Genomic DNA, 27,392 nt, shown 5'->3' with positions numbered 1-27,392 from the left:
TAGGTAGAAAAACAATGGAATAGGGTGTGGAGGCTGGGTGGTTTCTGCTATAATGAGTAAGTTTATGTCCCCCCCCCACTTATTTCCTAACATTGTTGAATAACATTGCAAATTTTAGTAATCACTAAAATTCTATTTGACTCCTCCCATCCACTAACAATCACTATTTATCTCAAACTCGACTGCTTTATAATATTAACTTTGCACACACATACATATAAACATAAATATACACACATACACTAAAGAAATATGAGTGGAGTAGACACTTTTCTAAAATTTTTCTTACCTTTAAAATTTTTTTTTCTTTTTTCTTGCCTTTGTTTTTTGTTTTCTTTTTAGTAAACACTTTGGAATAAAATACATCTGATTTCAAATCTTCACCTAATGCTAACTAGATAAGTTTAACCTTGGACAAGTTACTTAAACTAGGCCTCAGTTACCCAATCAATAAAGTGCTGATCACACCAATACTATAGGGTTGTTGTAAGGAATGCATATATCTATAGTTCTGGCACACAGATACTATTTATTAAAAGTTTACTATTACCTATTCTTATTATTACCAGGCATATTACAAATCTCTAAATAATCTTTCTTGGGATAAAAAAAAAAAGCTTCAGTTAAAAAAAACTTTTTTAAATTGTCCATATTGACTTGATAACAAATTGATTTGATAACAATACTAAACATTGTTCCCTTGAAAAAGAGAGCTTTATTAACAACAAACTTCACCAAACAATTACATCTTCTGATAGAAATGTCAGTTGACTGAGGGGTCCTTAGAAGATGGATCTGATGAGTCTGAAAGCATTTTGCACACATTAGTACCTGAGCTCTTCCTGTGAAGTATTAATTCAAATGGACTTAAATTATATATATGCCACTAGAAGAGTTTAATAAACATTAGTTAAGAACTAACCAATCTAAAAAAAAAAAAAGAACCAATCTAATGCTTTATTAACATTCAGCTTTTATAAAAAGTTACATATTGTAGAAAACAGTGTTTTGAATACCATTTTATCCTGATTAAAAAAAAAGTCACTGGCCTTAGAATACAAAAACTAAATGGCCTGACCAGGCAGTGGCGCAGTGGATAGAGCGTCAGCCTGGGACGCTGAGGACCCAGGCCTGAAACCCCGAGGTCAATGGCTTGAGCGCAGGCTCACTAGCTTAAGTGTGGGGTTGCCGGCTTGAGCAAGGGGGTCACTCACGCTGCTGTAGCCCCCAGGTCAAGGCACATATAAGAAAGCAACCAATGAACAACTAAGGTGCTGCAACCATGAGTTGATGCTTCTCATCTCTCTACCTTCCTGCTTGTCCCTGTCTCTCTCACTTAAAAAAAGAAAGAAAATCTGGCAGTGGCATTTAAAAATAGCATTTTAATACTAAATAGTGCGTCTTATGTTCAAACCTAAAAGACCTTCCATCTCAGCTAGCCCCTGAATGCAATTCAACAATCTGCTAAATTCTTAGCTTCTTGCCCTGGCCTGTACCCATAATACAAAGGCTTTTCAACCCTTTGCCACTATCTTTAGCTTTCCACCCAGCCTCTACAGATTCTTCTAATATTAGCAGGTGAATGTGCTGCACCGCGAAAATAGCTTCCTACATTCAAACACCCCTTTTACTTTCTTCCCCTAGCTTTCCAATTTCCTCCTCTCAGGTAGTGGCATGACCAGGCACCCCATTTCCCAACGTAGAACCTTGGGGTCCTTCTTGAATTCTTTCTCCCTCAAATACCCCTATAATGTCACCAAATCTCATCCATTTCACTTCCTAATATCTCTTGAATCCAGTTCCCCTTCTCCGTTCACATTACTATGAAGGTCCTTAGGATCTTCTTTATCTCATACATGAACCACTTCAACTATTTTCTGCCACTAATTTCTCCCTCACCTATTCTTATTCCATATTACCATCAGGAATATCTTCCTAAAATAAATTCAAATTTAAAACAGGGTACCACATTTTTTCCTGTGAGACTGGCAAAACCTAAAAAGGAAACACCCTGTGTTGGTCAGAGTGGGGAAATGGACATTCTCATAAACTCAGAGGGGGAAGTTATATTAAGCAAAATACCAAGGCAATATAACCAGATTTGTAAGTGTGTATACTCTTTGATCTAGCAATTCTATTTCTAGAAACTTATTTCTAAGGGATTAAACAGAAAAGTGCACAAAGATATACAATGCAAAATTCCGATCATAAACAAAGGCCAGGACCTTTTTTATGTACTATAACATTTGCTTATGTCTCCCAACCCGTGCCCTTCATCATCTTGTAAAACTGGAATTCATCCTTGAGTTCAAAGTTCAGCAACTCTATCCTGTCTCCACAGCAGTTTAGTCACATCTGTGCATCCCAGTGCAACCTATCTCTCTCTCCAGCAGTAGACCGTAACCTCTCCAAAGACAATGGTTATGCAGTAGGGGCCCCATAGACAACATGTTGGATGAAAGCGTTCTCTTCCTTTGTACACAAAGAATTTTCTGATTTCCAAAATCTTAAGAACTTTTAAAAGGTTATTTCCTAAAATCCTGGGCTCTAATATATGTTATACTGAATTTCCTGTAGAATAGCTATTCAAACAAAGAAATAGTCCTATGAATTTATATAAGCAAATAGTCAGTGGGTCTTTTTTGTTTGACGTTTAGTTTCTAACAGCATAAGAATTTCCATCCTGGATCCAAACTGTGGTCTATCCAACTGAGGATTTTATCTATTCAAGTGGTACCAAGAAACACGTGTAAAACACAGCTATCCTCCCAGATGTTAAGTTAAACATTTAGAGGTGTGTTCCAAAACACTTTACTTTTCTTCAATAACCTAATACGAGTCCATCACACTTGAAATCATGTTTTGGAATCATTTATGATTCAATGCTATGCCAGAGCTTTTTTCCTTACTATCTGTTATAGAAATAGTATTTTACATAAGCATGTAAGTATTATATAAGTAGTAACTACATGCATATACAAGAATATAATTAGTTTGGTTATACATTTTTTTCCAATTTGAACTCCTTTTTACATTTCAATAGGGTTCCTAATTCTAAAAAAGGCCGGTAACAGCCTAACCATATCCTTCATTTTACAAAGTTCAGTTCTATTCCTTTCCGTCTTTGTCTTTCTAGACTGAAGAAATACCTTTCTATTGCGTCTTCATAGAGAAATGACTCTTTATTCTGTACAATTTTACTTTTCTTAATTTTGAGTTCTCTTATAGGCTCCAAACTGAAATAATAATGAAGGTCTATGAAATTTACTTTTATAGAAGTCAAGAAAATTCACCCCTTATAATAAAGTCAGGAAGAACAGCCTTCCAAAACTACCTCTATCACTGCACCCCAAGACTTACAGGATATCATAAGGTAGTCCTCACAGTTGCTCTTGTCATCATCTTGCTGGTCCACAGGGATCCCATTGGCATCTATGACTGCTTCAGAGGCACAATCTGCTACCAATACTTCTTCTGAAACTACGTCAGCTGTCAGAGGATCGGTGACGATTTCTGCCTCAACGACACTATCATGAACAACGTGTTCAACGTGTCCAACATCAGACACGTGTATAGATTCACTTGTCAGGACGTGTTCTGGTATAGACATTGAGGCTGAAGTAATATCAGCAGCTAACACATCATCTGGGACTGTGCAATGTTCTAAAGAAACTTCTTCAGTTACATCTGAGTCCAGCACTTGCTCCGGAATGATGACCGTTTCAGACACGTCTGCTTCCATGATATCTGGGCACTGAACATCTTCTATAACAACATCCTCAATAACATCTTGGATTACAACTGAGTCTGGGTCATCAGGAACAAAATTATGCACAGTTATGTCTGAATCCACAACATCTGAAACAAAAACGGTTTCTTGTACTTCCACAACAATCTGATCACCATCCATGTGTACAGAATCAGCTCCTTAAAAAAAACACAAAACGACTACAATTACAATTTCAGGTGGGCATGCATGACTACCTCAATTAATGCAAATGTTATTTTAATTTCTACCAGAAAAACAGACTCGCTCCTCAGTTTTCTCAAACATTCAGATTGAATAAAGAAATAAAGAGAGAATCTATTTTTGAATGTCAGAAACGAAAAATTTTAATAGAACTTTTATACTCATTCCAAATCAATTAATAGATCAAGAAACAGAAAGCCCAAGCAACTGAGATAGTCACAAAGATATTCAAGAAAGTAAAATTCTAGGCTCACTAAAATTAAACCCATATGCATAGGTACGTAGGTACTTATGGGATGATTATAAAATTTAGTAAGCAAAGCAACTTCAGGTGGCAAACGCACCATTTTCCTTCATTTTTTTCATTTCTCTTCCATCTTGCTCCATCTGTCCCTCCTCAAGTCATACTTTTCCTTCTTTCCATCTCTCCCATGTATTTCTTTTCTTTTCCTTCCATTTTTCTCTTCTCCACTCCCTCTTTGTTCTAGTATAATATCCCATCAATACCCCCCCATCTATGACTACGGAAATTTAGAAATTGTCCTCTGCATCTAGGATAGAAAAGGATTGGGGCATAAATAAAAGAGGGACAGAAGGCCACAGGTCAAGAGGAAAGCAACTGGTTAAGGAGCCTCTGTGGATAGATAAGATAAATACAAGGCAGCTATTCTGGAGCCGGGGGGGGGGGGGGGGGGTGAGACCAGTTGGAGCAGGGCCTGCCCCGACCTCACCAGGGTACTCTGCCTCCATCCAGCCTCCTTGCCCGTGCCCCAATGCCCCAGGCCGCTCTCAAAGTGTAAGAAACCCTACTCTGGTCCACTCTGCAGTTAAGAATGAAGGTCGAGGGTTGAATCAATTAAAGCCCAGTGAGATTAAATGACTTCTCCAAGATCACACAGTTGGTACATATTATGATACTCAGTGAATATTACTCTGAATAAATGTCAGAAATGGGACTCCAAATCAGATATCCTTGCCAAAAAACAAGATAATATAAAACAAATCTGGTATCTTGGCTCCTGGTCCAGAGAAAAGTAAATGAAGTTTCATAAAAATCTTACCTAAAAAGCAATTCATTTCAATTAGTGCTTCTGGATGTGCCTCAGACCAGGCTAAGTCCAAGCAGCTGCCTAACTCAAAGACTGTGTATCATTACTGGCCAGGCTCTCAGAGACACATGGCTTGTTTAACAAACACAAATGATCGACAAGGCCCAAAAAACCTTTAAAAACGTAGGAAATGTTAAAGCCAATTAATATCCATTTTAATTCCATCTATAAATAAGAAGTATGTTTGCTTTAATGTCTATAGAACTTCTACTAAATGCTTTAATACTCTTTTGTTCTCAATATCTTCAATATTAACATCAAGCAGTAGATCACTGTAATCTCCATTTTGCAGATATAAAGATGAAAGCATTCAGTGGTAAAAGCAATAGTTCAAAAATCTAAACAGAGAACAGAGTTCGGACACTTATTAGTTTTGTGACCTTGGGCAAGTCATTTAACCTCTAAGTTTCGGTTTCCTCATCAGTAAAATGAGGACAACAGTATCTGCCATGCATACCTCACAGGACTGTTGTGATGATCAAATGGGAAATGTATGGGAAGTACTCTGAAAAACTATAAGAGGTTTCATTATTATCAGGACAAATAAAAATGGAGGCCCTGGCAGATTAAGTGACTTGCTCAAAGATAAACAAACCCATAAGTGTTAACAATCCGGGCTAAAATGAAATAGCCCTTCAATCTATCACTTAGCCCACGACCTAAACTTGCCTGTGGCAGGATTAAGCTACGTTTTTCCTTAAAAAACTTCATTTCTCTTTCAAGAACATTAATTATACTCCATGTCCTAATGAAGAATTATAAATAAAAGTTCCAAACTTGAGTCAAAAGACTATCCCAAATTCTTAAGAAAAATACACGTACCCCCCTTCCACACACGCACTGGATTTAGAGATTAAAGAAAAGTTAAAATTAAATACTAATATTTAATTTCCTGATATAGTTGTATTTCTTTAATATACTGCAATATGATTTTAAGTCCAATGGAAAGCGGATTAATATTTTATAAGGGTAGCTAGCTAGTGTGATAAAAATCCATCTTATATCATAAAACCTAATGTAATCGTTTTATGATATTATATAATTGGAACCATGGACAATCTAAAATTGTGAATAACTTTTTGCTATTTTTAGAACTTCATGAATTTAATTTTCCTTGCACAGTTTGGAGAGTGAGGTTAAGATTGTCTGCCTAAACAAAAGCCTCCTGTCAACCTGTGAAAGACAGGGCTGTACAAGTAGGACGGAGTCAGAATGTGCAGGGCCTGAGGTTCCCCCTTTACCTGCTGGGGAACGGAAAACAGAAAAAGGACAGGATCTACATGTTATTTTACGATGAATACTCTGGTTGGTGGGCTATAGAAGAGACTACGGGTAAGGAAAATAATATAAAAGTTACTGCAGACTAGGAATGAGATGACAGAGCCTGTCTATGTAGATATAAACACAGAACGTTTTCAAAGAGAATTAACAGGACTTAGTGCTATAACTGGGCCAGATGAGAGTAACTGCAGATAACACTGAGGTTTTGATACTGCTGCTGTTACTGACGAGAATATGAGAGTTGGTTGGGATGGAGCCAAGTTTTTGAGAGGAATAATGTGCTCACTTTAACATTTGTAGACTTGACAAGGTAACAAGATACTGAAATGTGAATATCAATGTGAGACTCTAGCAACTTTTCCACTTCATAACCAACTCCAAATACGGTAGTTGGAAAGTGGAACAACCCAAGTAGTTATACCTGTTGCATCAAAAAATGAGTTTGGCTCTTGTGGTTGTAATTCAAGTCCATCTTCATCCATGGCCTTTAATTTTCATCAGTCACAGCTCCTAAATTAGGAAAAAAAATAAACCAACTATTACTTTTTTTTATATCATGTATTTAAAATGTCACCATGATATTTAGATTTCTGAAATACTCAAAATTATGTGACAGACGAAGACCTATCAAAAATGTATCTAAAATAAAAGGGAACTTAACTGATTTTCAGTGACATATGGGCATCTATATGACAAGGCAAGGCAGATATATCAAACATCAAATTTGCCTAGACTTTTTGTTTGAGGTACTGCTTGTGTACATCAAGTGAATTCTGTACATCTTGATTGTGTACATCTTGATGAATTCTGACCCATGCAAAAACCTGTGTAATCACTACACTACCCAGATCAAGATCTAGCACATTTCCAGCACCCCAGAACTTATCTCCTCTCAGTTCATATACCCCACATTTCCACAAGGGTAACCCATTTTACTAAGGTTCAACTTAAACACACTGTACTTTACAGGGGGGACATTTCTACACAATTTTCTTATTACTTCTCTAAATTCAATTGTGGTCTGCTTTCAACCAATACATTAAACATCAGTAAGAGCTCAAAGTGCATAATTATAGTAAATACCCTTTGGGATTTCTGCCTAACTTATAATGATATCTCTTAACTAACCCCCCAATCTAGAGAAGTAAATTCCCACAGTGCATTTATACTTTCCCGGCCATGTAGTTGATTGGTACTAGCTATAAAATGGTAACACTAAGTTCATCTTTGAGCACAATAAAATCTAAGTCCTGTCCCTGAGAACTGAAACCATGAGCAAGAGTCACTCAGTCTCTCTCTGCTGGTGGCTAGAATATAGGAGCTGAAGAAGGCCATTTTCCAATTTGGCTTAGAGTAATGAGATAAAGTTTATAAATAAAAAATAAAAAGAATCCAGTGAATGCCCCGAGAAACGGAGTAGAGGGAGCAGGGAAGAGAGGCTCACCAATAGCTTTTTAGACCTTTCTGAGGTCCAGATACAGCACCTTGTTTTCCTTGAGTTTTTGTAAGACATCCCAATGACCTTAATGTTCCCTTTTCTACTTAAGCCAAAAAAGTACAACAAAAAGAACTTAGCCCATAAAATAATATACTAGTTAATACTAATGACTGTTTGAAAAGAGCAGACATCAAGGATTGTGGTTTACTCATGTAGTAAGTAAGCATCACATAAACCTCCTTTCTCACTGGTTTCCTTATCTCTACTTATCCACTTTCTAACCCAACCTAAATGGTATATTGAACACAATTTCTTAACTTTATCATTTTTTGTTGTTGATGACATAAGTGCTTCATGCTTATTAAAATTTCAAATAAGAAGTCATTTTTCTTTTTCCTTTAAGTAGTGTTGTTTTAAGTGAGAGATGGGGAGATGGGGAGACAGACTTCTGCATAAACATAAACCAGGATCCACCTGACAACCCGTCTGGGCCAATGCTCAATCAACTGAGCTATCCTCAGCGCTTAGGGCCGATGCCGAAACCAGTGTAGCCACTGGCTGCGAGCAGAGAAGAGAGAGGAGGGAGAGACAAAGGGGGAGAGAAGCAGATGGTCACTTCTCCTGTGTGCCCTGACCAGGAATCAAACCCAGGAGGTCCTTACGACGGGTCAATGCTCTATCCACTGAGCCAACCGGCCAGGGCCAAGAGTAGCTTTTCTAATGCATCAGCTAAGTAATGTCATTCCTCTGTTCAAAAACGTTTAATAGCTCCCTACTGCCTTCAAATAAAGTTCAAACTCCTGCCATCTTCTAAGTTGGGGACCCAAACTATCTTTCCAGCATCTCCTCTTTCTTTCAAGCACCTTCCCCCACCACCACATGCACACACTGCAGCCAAACAAAAAAGCCCAATGTCCCCATATGACCCCAACCCTATACCTGGCTCAGGGTTTCTTCTACCTTTTCCCCAAATCCCCTTCCCCACGAAAAAAGAGAAAGCTGAAAATCTTTCTCTCCTTTCTAAATTTCCACTGTAATTTACCTTTTCCTTTTTTTGATTGTACTATAAATCATGATAATTTACATACGCTTGTTTTCAGATGCTAAACATATCTGTATGTGTATATATTCCTTTAAAAATATTCACAAGAAACCCAATGAACTAACATTATTAATAAATGGATTTTCAAAATGCCAGCTCGAGACATATTCTATTCATTTTCAAGAAAGCATGTTTCATGTTATTTATTCAAACTGCTTCAAACTAAAAGGGCCAATAAAGGAAAAAATTTTCAACTATGAAAAATGGAAAGGGTACGTGTTGAGTAAGTTGTCACTTTATCCCCATCAACATCACCTCTGGCTGTAATTCTTTTTCACCTTTAAAAAATGTAATTACAAAATGATATACGTGAATTAAGGTTCCAAGCATAATGACATACTACTAACATGAAATTAAGCCAATTAAGAAGGCAATAAATATGATTCATTAAGGTCAAGTGCCTTTCCCCAATTTCCCTACATAAACTTAAGCCTAAGAATTTTCAACTGGCACAATAACTCCTCTTCTTGGTATTCATCCTCCTTAGCTTTCTACTGGGGTTTGACAGATAATCAATCCCCTCAACAACTTCAAATTCTCTTCTGCAGTTTCTTTAAACTGGGTTCTACTTCTCTTCCCACCTTCCCAACTGCTGTTTACTCTGCCTCCCCTCACCCACTACTGCACCCTTTGCCCAGGATGGTACTTTTCTTCTTCTTTTTTGATTAATTTTAGAGAGACAGAGAAAGGGAGGGGGGAGAAGATTCGTTTATTGCTACACTTAGTTATGCGTTCACTGGTTGCTTCCCGTATGTGCCCGGACTGGGAACTGAACCCTTAACCTTGGCGTTTTGGGGACAATGCTCCAACCAACTGAGCTAACTGGCCAGGGCCACTCAGCCCGCTTCTCTTCTGCCTTCTCTTTACTCCATGGTGTCAACTACCATTTACACGAAGATGATTCCCAAACCCACATACTCAGGCTAGCATCTAACATTTTTACCAGACCATCTGCTGAAGACTGTCACCAGGATAAAGCCCTGCTTCTCCTGACAGGACCACTATGGCCTTTTCCTTCTTCTACGCTCACATTCAGTCAGGTTGTCACACCCTGTCCATTCCTTGTCCACAATTTTGCAGGAATGTGTTCCCTTCTTTTTATTCCTACTGTCACCATTCTCTCTCAGCTTCATATTTCCTAATCCCCAGGAAACAAAAATAACCTCTCAAGTGGCCTTTCACTCCTTTCTGCCACTCCCACAACAAATGACTAGGAATCTTACTACAATTAAGGGCTGGTGCCAAGTCCTGGGGCAGCCTAATCCTCCAAAGCACCGCTCTGATCATGGCACTGCCCTGCTCAGAAAGCTTCAACAGTCCCCCAATATTCAGTGTGCTCTGAAAAGCTCAGCCGAGCATTATAACTGACTTATTAGCCATCATTCCCATCACTGTACATCACATCCATTTCCTCATCTTATGGCCCAAATAAAGGGTATTTCCTCATCTTATTTTTACTTAGGTGATCCAGTAATTCCTCAATGAACGGATTTGACTAGTCACTTTTCTATTTTGTCACTATAAACATTCAAGTCAGTAAAATACATGTTTTGTACTTCCAAGCAGAGATGACTATACTTCAGCTCTGTAACCTTCAGTGGGGTTAGAAGTAATTCCTGACCATAAGAATGAAACTAATGTTGTTAGAATGGAACCTGCTCAGAAGAGGTCTAAGGACTGTGATGAAAGTAAAGGTGCCCCTGACTTGGCTGCAGGAACCAAGCTCAGAGACCAGTTGAATCTGAAGACAAACAAGCAGAAAGAATCTAACAATTTGGGTGAACACGTGCTAACAATTATCAAATGCCCTCAAAATAGTTCTGGGACTCCCCTCTTTCACCTCAAGCTCAGTAAAATATCCCCTTCCCAATTACAGGAGCTGTAATCCTGAAACTGCTGTAGAAGAATTCACAATTTTTTTAAAAGTAGTTTTAAGGGGAAAATGAAGGGAAATTCAGGAAATTCACAAAAACTTCCTTCCATTCATTAAAATATAGCAATAAAAATAGTGTACCAAGTTAATAGATATAGAAATGGCATTTTAGCTATCTTAAATCAGGGATAATGAAAACAATTTATTTCTGTTTTCTATCTCTTGATGCCTGGATCCTTTCATGATCTCCCTCTTGGGCAAGTTAACAGGGTGTTTATATAATCACTTTGCTTTTTGCAGCTAATATGCATACAAGAATTACTTTTCTGCTTTTGGTCTCCCAAAAATTCAGTGTCTTTTAATTTTATGACTCAACTCTAGTTCCTCTCCCTAAGTCACACTCAATGAACCAAATCATATTATACACAACAGATGGAACTGCTGAAGCTGCCGGAAAGCCAAACAAAAGCAGATCCGTTTATAATAGAAATTTTCTTAGGGAGAAACTAGAACTGGTAAAAATTTGCAATTTAAAGCCTTATTTAAATTCTAAAAGCTTAACCTTTTAAAATTTGGTCCTAAAATGACAAGCCTTCCCTAAAGATTTATTTTTCCAAAGTCCCTATTTATGCTCAGATTAGAAGCTGCCAATACACTCTCTGAATTCAGCTGCATTGATATTCTATAAACACTAAGCACCACACCCTTTAAATGCCTTTGTCTTTAAAACTGTAGCTTGATATTAGGAAATGCATATACTTTCAAACTATTAATAGTTTTCAATGTAAAGCAGTAGAGCCTCCTTAACGAAGTATTACTACTCAATGCACTCACTATTTAATCCATGCTTATTACATAACATTCTACTGTTTATCATAATGTACAGCTCATCTCTTCGGATCACACGTTTTTTTATTTTGTAGTGCAATTAAAACTTGTTTAGTAGCTTTTGTTGAGATTGTGAACAGAAATCCTATTCACGTTTCCTCTAATCAAGTATTCTCCTTTAGTTGCAGGTGTAATGGAGTAGAGTGTTTGAAGCACTTGATGTGATCAAAGGATAAAGACAGTGTTTTGACATAACATGAAGTGGAGATTAATTTATAGACGACATTGTACATGAAATAAATGAAATAAAACGCCAGGGGAAAACTTTTTGAAAGGGTGACTTCTGGCAAATGTAGCATATGATGAAAAAGGTCAGTATATCTTATTGAACTCCTTAATGAGTAATATGTTTCCTTGTATTAAAAAATCTTTCTGATAATGCATTAGAATTGTTTTTCCAGATTAAAGCATTCTCACTTTCATGTTACTTTAGTCAAGCTAATAAATGCTTTCCTTAGTTTTCTAGTTACTAATTGTAAAAACATGTATTGCAGCATTTTGTTTTTAAACTTAAATATTCTTAAACTACGAAGCTTCTTCCCTTCTTGCCAGATCACCAACACAGTAACTTGACTAAGTCTACTTTTCCCTCACCAACATGAATACATACTTCCTGTTCCTGTTTTTTCTAAACATCATACATGACCCTAACATGGGTCTGTAAGGTTCTGTAAACCCAGGGCTAACACTAACAATGCTCTCTGCACATCTTAAAACACTGGCAAGAATATAATTTCAAGCTTTCCAACAACTATACAATTTTTACTTATTTATTTTTAATTTATTGATTTTTAGAGCAGGAGGAAGGGAGAGAGAGCGAGCGAGACAGGAACACCAATCGGTTCCTGCATGTGCCCCAAACCGGGATCAAACTGGCAACCTCTGCACTCTGGGACAACACTCTAACAAGCCAAGCTATCCAGGCAGGGAAACCACCATAAAATTTTTAAACTGAAAATTGCAGAATTGGCCCTGGCCAGTTTGCTCAGTGGAGAGAGCGTTGGCCCATCATGCAGACGTCCAGGTTCAATCCTGGTCAACGCACAGAGAAGCGACCATATGCTTCTCTTCCCCTCTCCCTCCCCTTTCTCTCTCCCTTCCTTTCTCATAGCCAGTGGCTTGACTGGTGGGAGCATCAGCCCCAGATGAGGGATGCCAAGTGGATGGATCCCAGTCAGGGCACATGGTCTATCTTCCCTCCTCTCACTTTAAAATAAAAAAGAAAATTGCAGAATTATGGAGTGTTTATACACCGATCTTTTGCTAATGCAGTTAGCAGTATGTTGTGTACCTATAACTTAGTAAGTCCCTTAGAAAAATAATAGGCTGGCCTGACCTGTGGTGGCGCAGTGGATAAAAGCGTCAATCTGGAATGCTGAGATCACCGATTCAAAACCCTGGGCTTGCCTGCCTGGTCAAGCAAGGCACATATGGGAGTTGATGCTTCCTGCTCCTCCCCCTTCTATCTATCTTTTCCCTAAAAATGAATAAATAAAATCTAAAAAAAAAAAAAAAAAAAAAAAAGCTTGACCAGGCAGTGGTACAATGGATAGAGCGTCAGACTGGGACATGGAGGACCCAGGTTCGAGACCCAGAGGTCACCAGCTTGAGCGCGGGCTCATTGGGTTTGAGCAAAGCTCATTAGCTTGAGCCCAAGATCGCTGGCTTGAGCAAGGGGTCACTCGGTCTGCTGTTGCCCCCGGGTCAAGGCACATATGAGAAAGCAATCAATGAACAACTAAGGAGTCGCGATGAAGAACTGCTATTTCTCATCTCTCTCCCTTCCTGTCTGTCTGTCCCTAGCTGTCCCTCTGGGTCTCTGTTAAAAAACAAGAAAAACCCCAATAAAAGTCAAAATTAAGCTAAGTATGTCCATTCACACTATTATATAAGATCATATGTGGTGAGCCCTGGCCAGGCAGCTCAGATAGAGCGTTTTCCACATACCAAGGTTGCGGGTTCAATCCCTGATCAGGGTAAATAAAAAAAATCAACTAATGAATGCATAAATAAGTGGAACAAATCAGTATTTCTCTCCCTATCTCCCCCCCTTTCCTCTCTCGCTAAAATCAATAAAATTTTTAAAGATTGTATGTAGTGAATAAACAATATTCAGATGATGTATTATAGAATTGTACACCTGAAACCTGTAAAATTTTATTAATCAGTGTCAATCCAATAAAGCCAATTAAAAAAAAAGACTATATAGAACTAGTAGTCAATGCAACTAGGTAAGATAATGAAATGCAAAATAGAATTATTTGAAAAAAACTAGGGGAGGGGATGTGGGGGAGGGGAAGTGAGGAGAGGGTGTGGGGAGGGGTGTTAAAGGGGTTTTCCAAGGTGAGGAAAAATTTGACTTTGGCTGATATGTATACAACAGAATACACTGTTCAAATGCTATAGAAATGTTTACCTGAAACCTATGTACTCTTGTGGATCAATGTTACCCTGTTAAGTTTATCTTCTAAATAAAAAAAACAGAAAAATATTATATATAATCTAAGAAAGCCTAGAGAATCAACTGAAAAGTTAAGAGTATGAATTTATAAAGTGTGCCGGCATAAAATTAATATATTTGAAGACAAAAGCTTTAAGTAACACTTAAGAATGAAAAATTCGGCCCTGGCTGGTTGGCTCAGTGGTAGAGTGTCGGCCTGGCGTGTGGGAGTCCCGGGTTCGATTCCCAGCCAGGGCACACAGGAGAGGCGCCCATCTGCTTCTCCACCCCTCCCCCTCTCCTTCCTCTCTGTCTCTCTGTCTCTCTCTTCCCCTCCCGCAGCCAGGGTTACATTGGAGCAGCGTTTGCCTGGGCACCGAGGATGGCTCTGTGGCCTCTGCCTCAGGCGCTAGAATGGCTCTGACTGCCACAGAGCGACGCCCCAAGATGGGCAGAGCATCACACCCTGGTGGGCGTGCCGGGTGGATCCCAGTCGGGCGCATGCGGGAGTCTGTCTGACTGCCTCCCCATTTCCAACTTCAGAGAAAATACAAAAAAGAAAAAGAAAAATTCCACTGATAAGGATAACTGAAAAAGTACCAAGACTTTTTTAAAGGCAAATACTTATATTGAGAAATCAATCCTGCTCTTGAATATGTTGTATCAGTAGTATCAATACTCTTAACCTCTACATTCAATCAAAATGCCAATATACTTTTGTTGTAAATCAACTGACCTTATATATACAGGTCTGCTTTCAGACTTGATTCTGTTCCATTGATCAATCTGGCTTTTGCATTGTTTTTTTTTTTTCTTTTGTACTGTTTTAATCACTGTAACTTCATAATAAACTTTGATATATAGTTGTATAAGTCTTCCAACTTTTTTTCCAAGATGCCTTTGCTATTCCTGGCCCTTGCACTTCCATATAAATTTGAGAACTAATCTGTCAAAAAAAAAGTCCTATTGGATTTTCAGGGTGTTTTTCTATTGATCTGAGGAGAGGGAGAGAAGCATCAACACACTGTTGCACTTAGTTGTTCCATCTGGCTGTGTACTCACTGACTGCTTCTCCTATGTGCCCTGACCAGGGATCGAACCTACGACCTAGGGGTGCCAGGATGATGCTTCATCCACTGAGCCACCAGCCAGGGCCAGGTTTTGTTTTTTTTTTTAATTAAACTTACTGGGGTGACATCGGTTAATAAAATCCTGTTGGGGTTTTGACTGGGATTGCACCAAATCTCTACATATCAAAACTGACATTTTTGTAATATTAATATTTCCATCCATGAACATTTTATCTTTCCCCAAAAATCTAGTTCTTTCACTTCTCTTAGTAATGCTTTTATTAAAGGTCTTAGTATGCTTTGTTGAGTTTATTTCAAGATATTGGATGTTCTCTGACCTTATTATAAACTGTACTGACTTTTAAATTTGATTTTAGTCCTCTTGCACTCTCTTGTTAGTGGTGGGCAGTGGCTGCTGAGTGGGAGGCAGGTAACCACAGCCTACACAGGGACAGTCTCCCTGCCTCTCCCCCTTTCCACTCGCCACCAGTGCTCGTCAGCATGTCCCTGGTGCTGCCAGATTGCTGGCAGACAGGCTGGCCCCAGGGGGTCAACCGGTTTGGCAACAAGTACTTGCAGCAGACTAATCCCCTCACTTTGGAGCACACCCTCAACCTGTACCCTCTTGCTAATTATACTTCTGGTACAAAAGAGCCCCTCTATGAGGGCAGCTCTGTTGCAGCCAGATTGCAATGCATGGAAGAGGAATTGGATAAAATTGGAATAAGGGCTGTAGAAGGGATTCCGCTTGTACATGAGCACCAGCTACTCCATGCATTACTGCTAGAACTAGGAAAACTTGCTTCAAACTACCTGCTGAGGAACTTAATCCAGGAGAAGATCAAGTTGAAGGACTGAAACACTTAATGACAGAGATACTAGGTCCTCAAGATGGGGTCCTGCAAGACTGGGTCATTGATGACTGCATTGGTAACAGGTGGAGACCAAACTGTGCATCTCCTCAGTATCCATATTTTCCTGTACATATTACAAAACCAAAGGGACGTAAGTTGGTTTTGGTTCAATGTCAAGAAAAAGCCTTGTTTGCAGTCTCTAAAAATTACAACCTGGCAGCCACACCATTGTTTGAATTGTGTGACAATTCATCAGGATATGGACCCATCGTTTCTAGTCTCCCTCAGCATTTAAGCAGGTTAAATTTTATATACAACTGAATTCCTGAAAATTGGAGAAGTAAAAGATGTCTCTGTGAGCATAGCTCTACCCAGTATACAATAAACATGGTAGAAAAGTTTTATCTCTTTCCCAATCCCTATATTGCCACCTGCTTTCTTTTTTTCTTTTTTTTTTATTTAATTGCTTTTACATAGATTCTAGGGTCACTCCGAATGCCTCCTCCCTCCCCCCATTCCCCTCAACATCTCCCTTACCCCCCCCTCCCTACAGCGCCCTCCCCTTCCCTTCAGGTTTATCCCATCTATCATCCCCTTTCCCTCTGTCCTCTTTTCCTCTGGTCCCTTTGATCCCTCCTCTGTCTCAATTCCATTCCTCAGTTCTCATTATTCCTTGGATTCCTCAAATGAGTGAGATCATATGATATTTTTCTTTCTCTGCCTAGCTTATTTCACTCAACATAATAGTTTCCAGGTCCCTCCATATTGTTGCAAAAGATAAGATTTCCTTCTTTTTCATGGCCCCATAGTATTCCATTGTATATATGTGCCACTGCTTTTTAATCCACTCGTCCACTGACGGACACTTGGGCTGTATTCAGATCTTCGCTATCGTGAACAATGCTGCCATAAACATGGGGGTGTTCTTTTTTTCAGTCGGTGATATGGTGTCCTTGGGATATATTTCTCTAAGTGGGATGGCTGAGTCAAAGGGCAGCTTTCTACTGTTTGATCAGTAAAATTGATATGAAGAACTAGATAGCAGTATAAACAAATATGATGTTTAATTTGCTTTAGTTTCTACTTATACATTTTTGTACATTAAAGAGACTTCCAAAATTAAAAATAAACTTGATTTTTAAATTTATTTGTTAGTATAAAAAATATAATTAATTTTTTGCATACCAATATCCCCAACTATAATGCAATAAAATTAGAAATAAATGTCACAGCTCTGGCCGGGTAGCTTCAGCTGGTTAGAGCATCGTCCCAAAACACCCAGGTTGTGGGTTTGATCCCTGGTCAGGGCACATGCAATAATCAACCAATGAAAGCACGAATAGGTGGAACAACAAATCAATGTTTCTCTCTATCCCTTCCTTCTTCTCTCTAATATCAATTTTTTAAAGTTAAAAAGAAAAGTCACACAGATAACAAAAAAATCCCACTAATTTTAAACAAAGTTCTAAATAATTCAATGGGCAATAAGAAAATTATGGAAATCAAATATATTTAGGACTAAATAATAAAAATTCATATAAAAAATCATCACATCCAGTTATAGTGTAGAGGAAAATTTGTAGTTTGAAAGCCACATATTATAAGAGTAGAGATTAAATACTAGTGAGCTAAACTTCCAATTTAAACTTCTTAAATGTTAGAATAAATGCAAATAAAGTAGAAGGAAAGAAGTATTACCAAATGAGCAGAAAGAGAAACGGTCAACATGAACTATTTGAAAAGTCTTAATAATAATAGTCAATTTACTGACAGCACTGATCAGGAAAAAAGGAGCAAATTATTCAAATTACATATTTTAAAATCATTAGAGAAACCTGTATCTTATACCAATTTATGTGAAAATTTAATTTTTCTAAAATATACATTTTGTATAAATAATAAAATAACAAGAAAAACCAGAAAGACTTACCACCATGAAAAAGACTTCATCAAAAACCAACTCACAAAAGACACCATGTAGTTTCACAGATTAATTCTAATTTTCAAAAAACAGATATTTTTTAAATACAACTTGTTTCAAGAAGAAATACTCCCCAACTCACAGTTAGCATAATCTTGTTTGTTATCAAAATAATACAAAGCCTACATGAAAAAGGAAGAGTACATGCCAATAACAAAGGAATGCAAATATCCAGGGAATCCAAAAACAATTTAAAATAGAATATCCACAGCTTCCAGGCAAGTTAACAGACTGAAACTAATACAATACTGAATGTCAATTGTAATTAAAAACTTTAATTTTAAAAAAGAAAATCTATAATGCAACTCACCAGACCAGTAGATACAGCAGAAGCATTAAAAAAAATCAACTCCTGTTCACAATGAAACTCTAGAATAAGCAGAAGAGAATGTAAACTAATAACATCTACTCCCTACAAAAAATCCCCATAGTTTCATACTTAATGATATTGGAAGCACTCCATTAAAGTACCTAGACAAGGATACCTGTTACCAATGCTTTTATTTAACACTGTGCTAGTGACATTCAATGCAATTTTTAAGGGGAAAAAAAAAAGAAACAGGAAGCAAAAGTAATGGAAAACAAAACATTATTCACACACAACCACTTAGAAAATACAGAATTATAAAGTGTTATTACTCCCACATTTTACTGATTTTAAAGATACTACCAATTATAAGTTGCATCCTTATTCTATATACAACTAAGAAAAAAACACTGCCAATTAAAATAATGCTCTACTTTATTATCTAGAATTTTCATTTTAGACTTAAGAGACAATTCTTTTAGACTTATTTTTATCGTATCTTGTGCATATATAGAAAGAAAAATAAAAGCAAAAGAAATTGGTAGGGGCCCTGACTGGTTGGCTCAGTGGTCGAACGTCAAACCAGTGTGTGGAAGTTCCAGGTTCAATTCCTAGTCAGGGCACACAGGAGAAGCAACCATCTGCCTCTCACCCTCTCTACTCCCCTCCCACAGCCATGCCTCGAATGGTTAGAGCAATTTGGCCCAGGGCACTGAGGATGGCTCCATGGCCTCATCTCAGGTGCTGAAACCGCTCGGTTGCCGAGCAACGGAGCAGGCTCCAGATGGGCAGAGCATCATAACCCTGTAGGGGGCATGCAGGGTGGGTCCCAGACAAAGCACATGCCAGAGTCTGTCTCTCTGCCTCCCTGCCTCACTTAATAAAAAGAAATTGGTAAGGTATTCCTAAAACTTCATATTTGGGTTTCCACTATGTATTACTTTTCTACTCAAAGTTATTCAGTCTTTCCCAACAATACTGCCCTCTGCCAAGAGTGTTGGTGATGCAGCATTTACTAAAATGCTGTTATTATCTTTGGGACTTTCTTTCCAGTCCGATGCCCAATTCGCCATTTCTTCTATCTTCAATTGTATTGTTTGGCATGAAATAACAGCACAACAATGCACATACTCACTTAAGTGATGACAAAATAAAGAGTCTTGACCAAGTTTGTGCATGTGCAGGCAATAACTACATATATTAAGACTGCTGCCTGGACAACACTGATTATAGGATACCATCAATTCAAGATTTATTCTGATTTCAGAGATGTTAAAACTTAAGGCAGGAAGTGCATCTTGGAATCTATGAAATACAGTAATATGAGTTTAGCAAGGTTACATGTCAATACGTAAGTGCATAGTGCACCCTATATATCAGTGATAACTAAATAGAATTAATAACTAAAGGAAAAGCCTATTCATGACAACAAAAATTACACAGTATTGACCAAAAAAATCTAACAAAAGTTGTGCAAGAGCTTTTATAAAAAGCAGTAGAGCATAGCCAGATTCAAACTCCAGCTCCACTACTTAGCATTATCTTATCTGTACCTATACATCTATTCTATAAATTTGATGTGACTAGAGTAAGAATACACAGGCTATATTAACCCCAAACAGGTAAGCAGTGGGGGCAGGGGTACTCAACTCATGTGGTATACCTTAATACACACACACACACACACACCCCTTGGTCAAAGGACACACTGAGCAGATGCTTGAATAGTTGAAAATTATTCAACTACATAAAACTCTGTACCTAATAATTGACAGAATTGTTTTCAGAGATAATGACCATGTGCTAGGTACTGGTTGGGGATAAGAATAAAACTGTTTCTACACTCAAAGTTTAGAAAAGATGACAAAAACATAAACACAGGCCCTGGCCAGGTACTCAGCTGATTAAAGCACTGCCCCAATATGCCTAGGTTTCAGGGTTTATCCCCGAGCAGGGCACGTGCGACAATCACCAACGGCAGCATGACTAGATGGGACAATGACTGGATGATTCTGTCTCCCTTCCTCTCTAAAAAAATAAACACACACACACACAGTTAAAACATAACAAATTAAATGCTAAATTAAGGATGTCCACATTGCTATATGAGACAGAGAAGAAAGAACGAGCCTGGGAAAATAATGATGCCATTAAAAGAGAGAAAGCTAGAAGCAGGTGTTGTTTTAGGAGCTTTGGGTTAAAAATAATTTTTTTAAATAGTATCGGGCATCTACTCACTATGTGCCACATAAATTTGGTTTCAGCCATGTTGGGAGAGTCAGACGCCAACATGGCCCATAGGCAACTAGAAATGCTAGATGAGAAACTAAAGGAGACGATGGGCATGGTATGAAACAGTGCAACCAGGGGAGAAGATAGGAGAAAAAAGGAGAGAGGATTGACCTTGAGGAAAATCTCATGACAGAAGGCAGAGAAGACAGGGTTTCTGAAACACGGAACACTTCTATATAATATACCCGGTGACATGCTGTGGAACAGTCACCCAATTCAGGAATAAGTGGGATGAAAAGAAATAAAAGTACTGGTGAAAGAAAAAAGACAGGTGAGGTTTTTTGCACAATGAGCAAACCTAGGAATGTTTAGAAGGGAGGGAAAGGCACCAGCGGGGTTCGAGGCAATGATGCAGCCGGCAGACTCAGTGACAGAGCTCCCTCCCAAAGGAAGGGTGGGGTGCACAGGCAGAGCAGCTGGGCCTCAAGGAGGCCCACTCCTCCAGCAGCGCAAGAACCAGAAAGGGAGGAAAGCCTAGGGAGACAGAGGCAGCGCATGACAGAGAAGGAAAGAAATGCAAATGCTTAGTTCAGATGATCATCTCTCCTTCTGGCTTAAATAAAAGATTAGGTGATCTCCGCTAAGGCTGAGGGGTTTCAAGGGCAGGCTGAGGCATTTTAGAGTGAAAAGGTCTGGACTCGCCAGTGCGCACAAACACATAATAAAAACAGAATCATCAGTGACAATACAAGTGCAGACGGGGTTAAAGAAAAAACATTTTAAAAAGCAATGTGGAAAAACATCGTTTTATTGTATTGTGAGTGTGTTTTTTAAAAAGGAAATTTTCATCTATCTGAAACATCCACATAACTTAAAAACCAACACCTCATTTAATCCAAGATGGTAGGGTAATAAGGTTTCCCACAGGTCAGTTTTTGAGATCAAGGCCTACCTTTTCACCCAAAAAGCATTTTATATGTAACTCTTTGAGATAGAAATCCTTCTAGACTAGGCACTTAATCTATCTTTGTCATACAACTTGAGTCTAACAATCTTTATCTTGAACATTCACTCTTGTACTAAAACATCTACGGCTGCTATACTGTGTGCACAGCAATATTCTCCTTCTTTGAGCTTTTCTATGTCTTTCCCAGCTGTCACTATAGAAAGCAACTGGTTCTTCTACATTTCTTACCATACATTTATTACCACCTCGACAACCCAGCTCACATTAGCAATTTGCTTCCAGTGGCCCCCTACAATGCACTTTCTTAAACATCTCAAAACCAAGGCCGTTTATAACCACCACGAGAAACTCCAATTCCTTCCCGCTAAACAAGTTTCTAGTGAATACTTGTGTTTTATGCCATAAAATTCTAGGACACACATTCCCACATATGCATCTATAATAGTCAAATATTAATCAAAATATGAGAAGGTTTTGCTTAGCAAACAGCTTTAGTAAGTCTCTCAAACAAAACGCTGATTACTCTGACCAGGGGGAAGAACAGGGATGGATGCAAAGGGCCTTATGAAGGCCACTGCCTTTCAGGAACCGGCTCTTCTAACCTACTTCTCAAAAGTGACTTCTTAAAAAATTACCATGGGAATGCTAACAGGTTCATGCCTCATTTTAGTAAGGTAATCCATGGCACTAGTCCTGTTTCACCTGGTAAACAAGAAGTTAGAAGCCCCTCCCCCCGTTTACTAGAGAAAGTACACTGAGCAAAAGGTTATTTGGGATGAGAACTTAGGATAGAAAAAAGCAGCAGCTAACTAGTAGATGGACCACTGGAAAAGTAGCAAAATTGGTTTCACTTCTGAACATTCTTCATAATCATTCCAGTAGTGAAAACAGTAATAAACTCACTACTCCCATTATTTCTCAACTTTGAGACTTTTCCTGGTTTCGAGGAACTAGTAGGCAAATACAAAGCCTGGCTCAGGTGTGTCCTAACCCAGCTACCTGAGGACTCCCTGGGCTCTGCCATCGGGTATAAAGAAGCCTTTCCAGCTGGCAAGCAAGCTCTTCCACCATCTCCCTTTCCTGGCCAGAATTCCCACCACTCCCCTGCCTACACCATCTACTCCAGCCAAACTGGAAATACTTGTTATTTTCCCAAGAACCTTCACCCTTGAAATGCCCTTTCCCACCACCGCCTAATCAAGCCCTACCCATCCTTCAGTAACCTCAGAATGTCAGGGGTGCTTCCCTGATGCTCCAGAAGGAAGCCTCGCCTTCCTCTGAAACCTCAGTCATTGGCTGTACCTTCCACGCAGCACCTCAACGACCACTGACCAACCCAGTTCTTGCGTCCCGGTTGCATAGAAGAACCCTTTGCATCCTTCTCAGCACCCAGCACAATGCATCACTAACACTGGGCTCCGAGTTTACGGAGGAGTTGTACAGTTTGCAAGGATAAGTACTCTAAGGGATGAAATTCCACCTCCGAGTTTTTCAAATCAAATCAAGAAACCTAAAAACCACGATCGGTCCATGAACAAAAAATACTGCATCACGCATTATGTTGTCTTTCAGGAAAGAGAATGAAAAACTTTCTGCCCTTTCCTTACTCCTCAAAAAAAAAAAGTAAATACTACCAACAGATCACTAAATAGCTTAAATGCACCTTTCAAGCAAGCTGTTTCCCAAAAAATGAGCTCAAAGGACTCCTTCAAAATGTTATTCCTCCGTTTCGCGCTGGGCACTTTGCACTTTTCCCCCTATTGGATAAGAGTGGTGAGAACTACTTTCCTATGAAATTTTACTCCCATTGCTTCAGACACTGAAAAAGGAAAAGCAATGGCTGTTGGAAAACAACCGCATTGGGGGCGCCCTAGCTGCCAAGTATGACTTCGCCTGGCGGAAAGTAAGATGTCTGGAGGTGCCACTTGCCGCGGCGAGCCCCGATGCTTAGGCTGCCCTCGGCCCCGACCGCCCTCGGATGACTGCAAGAGCGAGGGAAAGCCGCGGAGCGGGGGCGCCCGGGCGGCGGCGGTCATGGCCGCCTGCCGCACCTCAGCTCAAATGCAGCGGAAGCAGCAGCCCGTCACGGGGCTGCGCGAGTCAGGCAGGAAGGTGGCGCTGCCGCCGAGCGCCTGGGGCCCATCATGGCGGCGAGGGCAATGGCCGCCGTGGGGAGCGAGCCCGCCCCCTCCGCGCACACGCTGCCGCGCCGGGCCTCCGGGGCCCGTCACCGGAGCCGCCGCCGCCGCGGCCCGCTCTCCAACCCCCCCTCACGGGCTCTAGCGGAATTTTCTCTTCCCACACCGCCTTCAAGATGGCGGCTCCCCGTCCCGGCAACCCCTTCAGTCGTCCCCTGCAGCAGGCGCCGAGCCGCCGCCATCTTGTCCCCCGTCCCTCCCCCCCTCGCCGATATTTACATAGCGAAAATCGGCCCGGTCGGCCTGCGGCCTTCACCTCACGCCTGCAGCCTTCGCCTCCCGGCCAGGCCTCGCCCCTGCGCGGTGCCCCGGGCCGGCCGCGGCGTGACCCGAGGCCCCTCAATCGGCCCCCGAGCCACCTAGCGACCCTCCCCCAACCCCCGCCCGTTCACTGAGCGCGCCTCCGCCGCCGCTCGGGGCGGCCCGGCTCCTCCCCGGGCCTAACTGCGGCCTCCTCGGGGCCTGCTCGGCGCCGCGCGCCACGCCGCCCGGCCTAGCGCGGAAGGGCGCCTCGCGGGCCGCCGACCAGGCCGGGACCAGGCCGCTCCAGGCGCGCTAGGCCCCGCGGCCGCGGCGGCGCCCGGAACTCACCGGACGGGCGTGCGAACGGGCGGGCGGCGACGGCGGCGGCTGCTGCAGGCCGGCCTTTCTCTGGAGCACTGGGCCGGGCTCCGGCTGGTGGGGCGGGCGGAGGGAGGGAGGAGGGGCCGAGCTCGGAGCTGACAAAAAGCGGCCCAGCTCCCCGGCACGGGCCCGCCGTCAGCACGTCACGTCACCGCCCGGGAGAGAGCCCCAGGAAAATGCGGAAGGGTAGAGGGGCCCCCTCCTCCGCCCGGTGGGTCCCCCTAGAGCCCCGGGTCGGCGAAGCTCCCGCCCGGCCACCAGGGAGCCCAGTGGCCTCGCTGGCGCGGGGTCTCCGGCGGCCAGAGTCTCCGTGACAGCGCCCCCCTTCTTTCCACCTCCTCCGCGCTCCCGCCCGCCGCCGCCACACACGCGCCGCTGCTGCCGCCGCGGCCGTAAAGCCCGCGCGGGGCCCGGCCCGGCCCGGCCGCCCCCCACCATCTCCCGTGGGCCGCGGCCGCCCCCCGGGCCCTCCTCTACCTACCGCCTGCCCACGCCGCCCTGGCCGAGGCGCCTGCTCGAGTTGTTTGCAGGCCCTCAGACCCCCGCCCGCAGTAAATGTGTTTTCTTCATCCCCGTGGCTGGAGAAGAAGATAAATTTAGCAACCCTCGCCGTCCCCTGCTTTCGCTTTAAAAAAAAAAAAAAAAAATCTTCGAAATAAAATGAAATAGGCTTCCCAGCCTAAGTGGGTATATGAGCAAGAGCAGGGGGAGAAGGGGGATCCTAGAGCAACTACCAAACTGCTTTTTAAAAAAAATGTTTTTAATAAGCATTCAGCCAGAAAGCCTAACTGATTTTATTAGTTTGCGGGGGCGGGAAAAAAAATGACGAAAAGGGTAACAGTTTGAAACTGGTTTCGCACATTGCATTGAACAGGGATTATTAATGTATATTTTCTATATAACTTTCAGAATTTGGGAGCCTATGAATTGGAAGTCTTGAGTAATTGTTTCATAAATCATCAACTTTTCACATTCTCTAATAAATATGGGGAGAGTTAGCAGAATTGGGTCTGGATGTTTTTTTACAAACTACTTAAGCCTCTTAAAAGTTTTAAAAGACTGGCGAACATGTTTGATTAAACCAAGCATTCGTCGACCCCCAAAATGTGTCTTTTCCGTTTTCATTAGTTTAAATTTTTAGGCTCTTTCCATATTGAACTTGGGACTCAAACTATGTTTAAAAGTTAATAGTTAAATGGTAAATAGTGTGGTCTTTAGTCAGGAATCTGACATGCTTTACTCTTCAGTTCACTAAATGTTAGATAACATTTTAAACAGTACAGAATACAAAAGTTTTCAAACAAACGTGTGAAATCTCTTTAAATACAGAAACCATCTATTTTAGTTTCCTGTCATAACATTTTAAAACTCCCAGAATGCAAGTTGTCCTTTCCCTCAGACATCTTACAAACCAAAGGTACAATAACAAGAAATCTCTGAGACTACTAGATGGCAATTTTACTCTCACGGCTTCAGCTTTTTTTTCAAGTGATTAAATTTCCTTTCAAAAATGATAAATGACAACGTCTTCATCATTCATAGAAAACCCCATCCGGCTGTGATCTAGACTGTACTCACAGAAAGGTATATAAAACTAAGTGAGGAACAATGAGAAACAGCTCGTATACTCTAACACAACTTCAAAAAATTGATTACCAGCATTTAAGTATTTTCCAAGGACCTCTGTTTAATGCTCTGGTATGTCAAGAATGGGGTCTCATCATGCATGCAACTGTAAGCAGCATGAACACAAAAACCTAATGTCAACATTCTTGTTGGTTCCTCCACAATTTCCATCAAATACCTCTAAGTCCACCAGTATGAAGCACTTAAGAAAAGAGTGTCAAGGAACACAAATGAAATAAAGCTTTCCTCAACTTAAAAGACCAGAATAGTTTAGGTATTAGTACTTTTAAAGAGCCCTTTGCCATTACTTTTCATGCATAAAGACTTAACTGATGAGAAACAAGGAAAGGAAAGCCTATTTCTGTTAACTACATTAGATAAATTTTACTAAAGTCCAACAAAAATTGTTCTATAGATGATTATACAGATGAGGTCAACTCTACTTTTTTTTTTTTTAGTTTTCAAGAAAGGAAAAATAACTTCTTAAATCCATTTATGGAAGGCTGTAAAGAATAGTGTATGATAAAAATCATTTTACTAGAAATACCCTTAATATAAATACTCATGAGAAAGTGAAGGCACAAAGGAAGTGTGAATAAACAGCAGAGATCAGAAATCATTCGATACTCTTAATAAAATACAAAATAAAGTTCATGAAAACGTTCACAATAAAATCTTAAGGACACCTAAGATCACTGAAAGCACTCGGTAACGAAGCACTGGGTGATTAACCCGACACCCTGCCCTTAAAGGACCTACTACAGCCTATCCTGCATTGATACTTGCGTTCATTGTTTCGGTATTAAGGACCTATAGAGATCTGGGCACAGGAAATAAAGAGGTCTGGTGCTTGCCCTTGGGGAACTCTGAGTAAAGAGGTTGCCTGTGGCAGAATAAAAACATTCTTAAGTGCTTTCATTTTCTCACTTAAATAAACACAATAAAGGGAAATTTGATTTAGGGAGATTGAGAGCAGAACAGTTCCAAGGCATATGCTGTGAATACAAAATAGATGGTTTCCAAGCAGTCAAAGGGAGTTCGGTTCTGTGCTAAAATTTATTTGTTCCTTCAGAGCTGTTAATGTATATCAGATAGTTAAAAGCATCTACTCAAGGTTTTGACAGTGTTTTAATAACTTAACTTAAAATACCTGACATGTTTATAGGTCCTTGAGTCAGAAATAATACAAGGCCTTTCAATCACTTTTCCAGAGAAAGATTAGTCAGAAAAGAAGCTGTTAAAAAAAAAAAAAAAGAAAAAACACTGTTGATTTTCACTCTACATCACTGACTGCTGGAAATCCAAATATGAGGCAGTAAATTATAAGGTTATGAGAAAATATAGACCTTCTTGAATAATGTTGTGGTAATTGATTATTTTATATCCCAAAGGTTAAAAAATACTTTCCCCTAGAAAGGTCCTAGTTTTATTG

The 27,392-nt window shown here is 40.3% G+C and overlaps 1 protein-coding gene and 1 pseudogene across 9 annotated transcripts in view; one reads left to right on the top strand and one right to left on the bottom strand.

Moving 5' to 3' along the window:
- Positions 1-27,392, bottom strand: part of ZFX (zinc finger protein X-linked) — an 82,404-nt gene that overhangs the window by 15,736 nt on the left and 39,276 nt on the right. For 2 of the 9 annotated variants that reach the window (XM_066357614.1, XM_066357616.1), the window contains exons 2-4: positions 18,317-18,375; positions 6,782-6,870; positions 3,361-3,927 (exon numbers count right to left, since the gene is read on the bottom strand). In XM_066357614.1, the coding sequence (XP_066213711.1) occupies positions 3,361-3,927; positions 6,782-6,842 (628 nt within the window). In that variant the 5' untranslated portion in view covers positions 6,843-6,870; positions 18,317-18,375. Of the gene's footprint in view, positions 1-3,360; positions 3,928-6,781; positions 6,871-18,316; positions 18,376-23,929; positions 24,008-24,301; positions 24,724-24,815; positions 24,928-27,392 lie in introns of those variants that run through there. The other 7 variants (XM_066357620.1, XM_066357617.1, XM_066357615.1 and 4 more) reach the window with 6 other exon arrangements.
- On the top strand, positions 15,673-16,346 carry LOC136386078 (cleavage and polyadenylation specificity factor subunit 5 pseudogene; annotated as a pseudogene).

The sequence above is a fragment of the Saccopteryx leptura genome, chromosome X, assembly GCF_036850995.1.
Source record: "Saccopteryx leptura isolate mSacLep1 chromosome X, mSacLep1_pri_phased_curated, whole genome shotgun sequence".
Taxonomy (NCBI): Eukaryota; Metazoa; Chordata; class Mammalia; order Chiroptera; family Emballonuridae; genus Saccopteryx; species Saccopteryx leptura.
Note: the sequence above shows the minus strand (reverse complement) of the source record. Positions and strands in the feature narration are given on the sequence as shown.